The 5,795-nt window shown below is 35.6% G+C and overlaps 1 protein-coding gene across 1 annotated transcript in view; it reads left to right on the top strand.

Moving 5' to 3' along the window:
• Positions 1–1,275: 1,275 nt before the first annotated feature.
• The window catches only part of LOC107752810 (sorting nexin-9-like), a 15,920-nt gene continuing 11,400 nt past the window's right edge, over positions 1,276–5,795 (top strand). The window contains exons 1-2 of the mRNA XM_016568876.1: positions 1,276–1,607; positions 4,179–4,265. Of these exons, the coding sequence (XP_016424362.1) occupies positions 1,596–1,607; positions 4,179–4,265 (99 nt within the window). The 5' untranslated portion in view covers positions 1,276–1,595. The remainder of the gene's footprint in view (positions 1,608–4,178; positions 4,266–5,795) is intronic.

The following is a 5,795-nucleotide window of genomic DNA, read 5'->3' as shown; positions in this document are numbered from 1 at the left end:
ATGCAAAGGGTGTATTAAATTAGCAGCAGCCCAGACGCCCTGGAAGATCTTCCAGCACCTGCATCTATCTCTCATTGACTCATCTTCCCTCACTCATCAGTATTCCCACACAAGAGAGCATCTCTGTTTGGGTGTTCTCCCTTCTGTCTCTCCTCAGGCTGATGTGGAGGACAGTGAACAAAAGTGGAACACAATCAGTACTGAGCAGCTGCTGGCATCCTGACCCCCAACCCACCCAACCCCTCTGTCTCCCACTCCCTCGCTCAGACACACACACAAAGCCTTGAAAATGACCACATAACCTTCACCAAACTGGGAATCTCCCTAGGCAACTGAGGGAGTTCTTCTCCAGTGGGACTGTATTCCAGTAAATCATCGGTGTCATGAGCTTACATGCACACACATTCACCTACTTCAAGTCTTTCAAATGTGCTCACAGTCTCTGAGCTCAACTTTTCATGAATATAGATAGATAGATAGATAGATAGATAGATAGATAGATAAAGAGCGCGTCATCTGGATGTCACAGAAAGTCAAGCAGAAGTCAGGTGACAGCTTCCTCGAAAAGAATATACCAAACACAGTATCATCTGCAATAATGAAAAATACAGAATCTATTTTGACTCAAAATATCAATTTCGTACATTATATATTTCTTTATAGGAGTTATAAGAGCAACATTTGTGAACAAACAAATGTCAATGACTTTAAACATTGTACTCATATAAATATATATAAATAATCATATTTTGTGTGCACTCTATACACACAACATAAATACAATAATTAAAAATAAATAAATAAAGTCGAAAAAGAATTCAATGGCATAGTGATTGCTAGGCTACTGGATGAAAACACTAACTTGGAAATGTGACTTTGCCTTTAAAGACCAGTAGATGGCAATCTTACCTCATTATGGGTGTACACATATTTGACGCAGCTCCTTGCTTATATTTTCTATTTTTCTCACCACCATTCTTACTCTACCTGTATAGAGTGGCAGTGGCAGTGAAGTCCTTCCCTGAAGAAGCCGTCCCTTCAGTAAACCTGCTCTGACACGCCTAAGCACAGTCTCAAACAATCTTTCATTGCTACAAAAATATAAACGTTTCAAATAAAATGCTTGTGTTAAATTAAAATAGCTTAATAACTAATAAAAAATAATCATGATAATTTCAATGTCTAATGGGTTTTACAACATTTAAATAAATCCAGAAATCCAGTGTTTCATTGCATAATGTCTCTGTTGTTTACTTGAGCTTTACTGGGCGGTGTGTGAGTTGGAGGAAGAGCTGCTCTGACACCTCAATAAGTCATACATTTTGAGGCCAATGTGCTGAAGTTTTCCGGGTCTTAGTTAGGGAAAGAGGACGAAACATCTACATTTTCAACGCCCATAATTCGTTATATGGGTCAGATAACTGGATTTTATCGAGCTGTTTTGCTAATCGAGGGCGGTCACTGCTGCATAACACAAAAACAAACGTGTAATTTTCGCTTCATTTAGGGACAGAAAGGCTTGTTTTTACTACGTTTTTATTTTATTTTAAGAGCTCATATCGCATGTTAATGGTGATTAAATTATTGATACCACGATGGCAGTGAAGGTAAGTTTTGGCACAACACTGGGATAAACACTACTAATTAAATGACTGTGGCGCATTTGTCTCATACGAACTACAGCCAAACCATAATTCATGTTGCATCGTTGCACGTTGTAGACAAAGTTCATCAGTGTACTTTATTAATGGACTGTATTTTTAAGTAAAATTACCACCCGATAAAATAGGTTGTATTACAACAAGAGTTGTATTTCTATGAAACGAATTCTAACAAAATGTTCATTAGTTTAGCAAGAGATTATTTATAGGTGATTTCACTAGTGATTTGAACTGTATCATACACTGCTGTACACTGTTTGCAAAACCAGTACTGATGCCCTATTCCTAAACGAATTCTATTGAGTCAGGCCTTATCAATGAATCATTTGAACCGGTTCGGTCAATTCATTCAATGACTGACCGGTTCTTGAGTCAAGAAAACATTGACACGTCCAGCTTGTAGTGCTCGAATCGAGGATTTGATTAATGAAGTGAAAAAGTTACTTCAGTATCAGAAATATGTACTGGTAAATATGTAATGTAGCCTACAACATAAGTGTGTGGCAAGTTTATGAACACAGAATAGCATTTAAATGTGCAAAAATGTTTCAGGCAACAGTAAATAGATTAGAAGGACTGTTATTTAATGTTAATCCATTCTATTTAGGTTCTAAATGAATTAAGCTCTGAACTAAACTGGGACAAACGAAACTAGAATTATGAATGTAGTAGTAAGTGATAGAGTAAGTTTACTTTTTGGAACTGTTATGTATTTATTTATTTTACAGCATGTATACAACACCAGGGTGTCAGGGAACACGTGTTAAGTTAATTATGTCACAATGTACAGGAATTGCAGGAATCTTTATTATTATTATTATTATTATATAGAGAGATTATTAAATTTAAGTATAGAGCATTTTCAAAACTATTAATACAGGATTCCAAACTGAACACACAGCGAGTTGTTCTTTCAGAACCTGCTGTTCTGCTTTTTGTGGTGTAGGCCTATATGTTTCTACACAGTAAACAAAAAAATAGATTATTGTGACGTTATAAGAACATGTTCAATCAGAAACTTTAAATGATACTGTAAACATTTTGAAAAGAGTATGTACTTGCACTAGTTCATTGAGCAGTTCTATTGTTTACTACTGTACTCTGCTGCATAGCTGCTCTTCTTAATGAAATGATCTGAATTGATATTGTAGTTGACCTTTTCAGATTGAGGTTAGAGTAATTTAGTCTCTGTTTATCACAGAGTATAATGTAAAAAGATTTTATTTGACATTTATTTGTATAAGACTTTATTTGAAGCTTCAATTTTCCTCCTCCTGATGTCCACTTTTTTTAATGGGGCCCATGCCCACATTCCTTGGCATTTCTGATGGGCTCTTGTGCACAAAATAATTGATTGGTACCTCTCACTTTCAGTCTTTCCTGCTCTGTGTTGACTTTGCAAATCGAAACACACATTTTGAAAGTTTATTGTAGACACTCGGTGGTTAGAGTATAAGATAAATTGGCATTATTGTAACACATATTCATTCATAATTTTGAAACTTTACAAAAGCACAAAATAATCATACATGGGGGAAAAGTATGATTTGACAATAACCATAAAGATCAGTTAGATTAAATGATTAAAATAGTTAAATTGGTTACATTTAAAAAAGAGAAAGAGAGACAGCAGATGCAAATGAAAATTTTAGCTAATTGTATTATGAAAGGCTGTTACTTAATGTTTGTGTATATGTTACTATTATCTGTTGGGGATTAGTACTAAAAATGTATTACTGAGAAGAGTTTTAAAAAATCATCACTTAAAACTTGCTGTATCTCAAAACCTAGTGAGCTGCATTAGTAGTATTCATGGGCATTATATGCAGGTTCTGAGTTATCTGGGTACAAATATACACAAACAGTCAGCTGACTCAAAACCCACCTCAAAATACTGTCTAGGTAGGCACCTCACTAGGTCACAATGAGACAGGCCTTTTGTGTCACCTGTGTCCACCTTGTTGCTGTGAACAGGAATATGGTGCATCCTGTCAGGAATAGAACCCAAGGGAACATGTCATTCAGTGTACAGTGGTTTGGTCAGCATTATCATTCAAGTAAGCACATCCTTTTGATATGGATAAACACTCAGCGCACTAAATATGGAAGCTGAGCTTGGTTAGAGGTGGTTTGACACAGAAAACCAGTTTTAATGTTTTGGTTTACATGTTGGCTGTGTTGTGTGATGGCTGGTCATGCGGATGAGCCCTCATATGTGGAAATGAGGCTATAAAATCTTCCAGCATATAGTACGATGAAAAGGTGACATTGGATGAAAAATGTATTTCATTATAATATTTTCATTTGGGACCTGTTTGTATTATTCTTGGAGCAGATGAGGAAGCTTAGCTTTATTTTTATAATGTCATACAGTATAATGTTACACGTGTAACATCTACATACAGAATTGTTAGTCTTTTTCAGTTTCAAAACACAGAGGTGAAAGTTTTAGCCATGCCACACTGAAATATTCATGCAGTTACTGTTCTGTGTTACCCATATGTTTGCTGTGTTCAGGCTCAGGTATTATATGACTTCCCCGCTGAGCCTGGCAACAATGAGCTGTCTGTTCAAGAAGGAGAAATACTCACGGTCACTAACCAGGTGAGGATATACTGAGCTTCAGCATCAGCACTAATGTGGACGTCTATGACACGCGGAGTCCCACAAGGATCAATTCTTGCACCGCTCCTGTTTAGCCTGTATATGCTCCCACTAAGTCAAATAATGAGAAAAAAACAAATTGCCTATCACAGCTATGCAGATGACACCCAGATTTACCTAGCCTTATCTCCAAATGACTACAGCCCCATTGACTCCATCTGCCAATGCACTGATGAAACAGTTGGATGTGCCAGAACTTTCTTCAGTTAAAGAAGGAGAAAACTGAAGTCATTGCATTTGGAAACAAAGATGAAGTTCTCAAGGTGAATACATACCTTGACTCTAGGGGTCAAACAACTAAAAATCAAGTGATTCTGGAGACAGACCTTAGTTTCAGTAGTTTTACATATGTATAAAAGCCTACATTAAAATCTGTCCTATAAATTGGTCTCTTCATTAGAAATTGGCCTACTGATTGCCACCATTGATGGACAAATTTTTTTTTATAATATTAAAAATATCTGTATGACATTATATTCTGCAGTTCTTCCCTGTTGTACCGAATATCTATACTTTTCAAATTATCATATCGAAGTTAGAAATTCAAATATTGTGACAAAATTAATTTTGCAGGGTGCCACAAGTTTGTTAAAATTTCCAAAGGGTGCCGCGACTAAAAAAAGGTTGGGAAACACTGGACTATTGTAATGGGCTCCTCACTGGCCTTCCCAAGAAGACTACTAGACAGCTGCAGCTCATCCAGAACGCTGCTGCCAGAATTCTGACAAGAACCAGAAAATCTGAGCATATCACACCAGTCCTCAGGTCTTTACACTGGCTTCCAGTTACATTTAGGATTGATTTTATAGTAGTTTTACTCGTTTATAAATCACTCAATAGCATAGGACCTAAACTTTAAACATTGCAGATATGCTCACTGAATAAATTATAAACCTAACAGACCACTCAGATCATTAGGATCAAGTCAGTTAGAAATACCAAGGAATGAGCACTGTGCAATGTCCGAACTGATTGCACTATATTTTATGTATAATCATTTTCAATTTGTAACTGTTTTAAATTCATTTTAAATCAATTTCTAAATAATTTTAAACGTTTTTAAGTTCTCTGTTTTATTGTTGTGATTTTTTAAATTATTATTTTACTTCCTTTTATGTAAAGCACTTTGAATTACCATTGTGTATGAAATGTGCTATATAAATAAACTTGCCTACCCTAATGTTTCAAGACAGGCACTTGGCTAAAATGTTATATATGCAGTACCATTCAAAAAAATTGGGGTCAGTAAGATTTTTTCATTTATTAAGCTACAATGTATTAAATTGATCAAAGGTGACAGTAAAGACTGCTGTATCACGGTTACCACAAAACATTGTGGAAGCAGCAAATCAGCATATTAGAATGATTTCTGAAGGATCATTTGACTGGAGTAATGATGCTAAAAATATAGCTTTGAAAGCACAGGAATAAATTACATTTTAAAATATTTTCAAATAGAAAACAGTTATT

The sequence above is a fragment of the Sinocyclocheilus rhinocerous genome, unplaced genomic scaffold (assembly GCF_001515625.1).
Source record: "Sinocyclocheilus rhinocerous isolate Xijiao unplaced genomic scaffold, SAMN03320098_v1.1 scaffold61, whole genome shotgun sequence".
In the NCBI taxonomy this organism is placed as follows: domain Eukaryota; kingdom Metazoa; phylum Chordata; class Actinopteri; order Cypriniformes; family Cyprinidae; genus Sinocyclocheilus; species Sinocyclocheilus rhinocerous.
The sequence above is the reverse complement of the archived record's forward strand: the minus strand, read 5'-3'. Positions and strand labels throughout refer to the sequence as shown.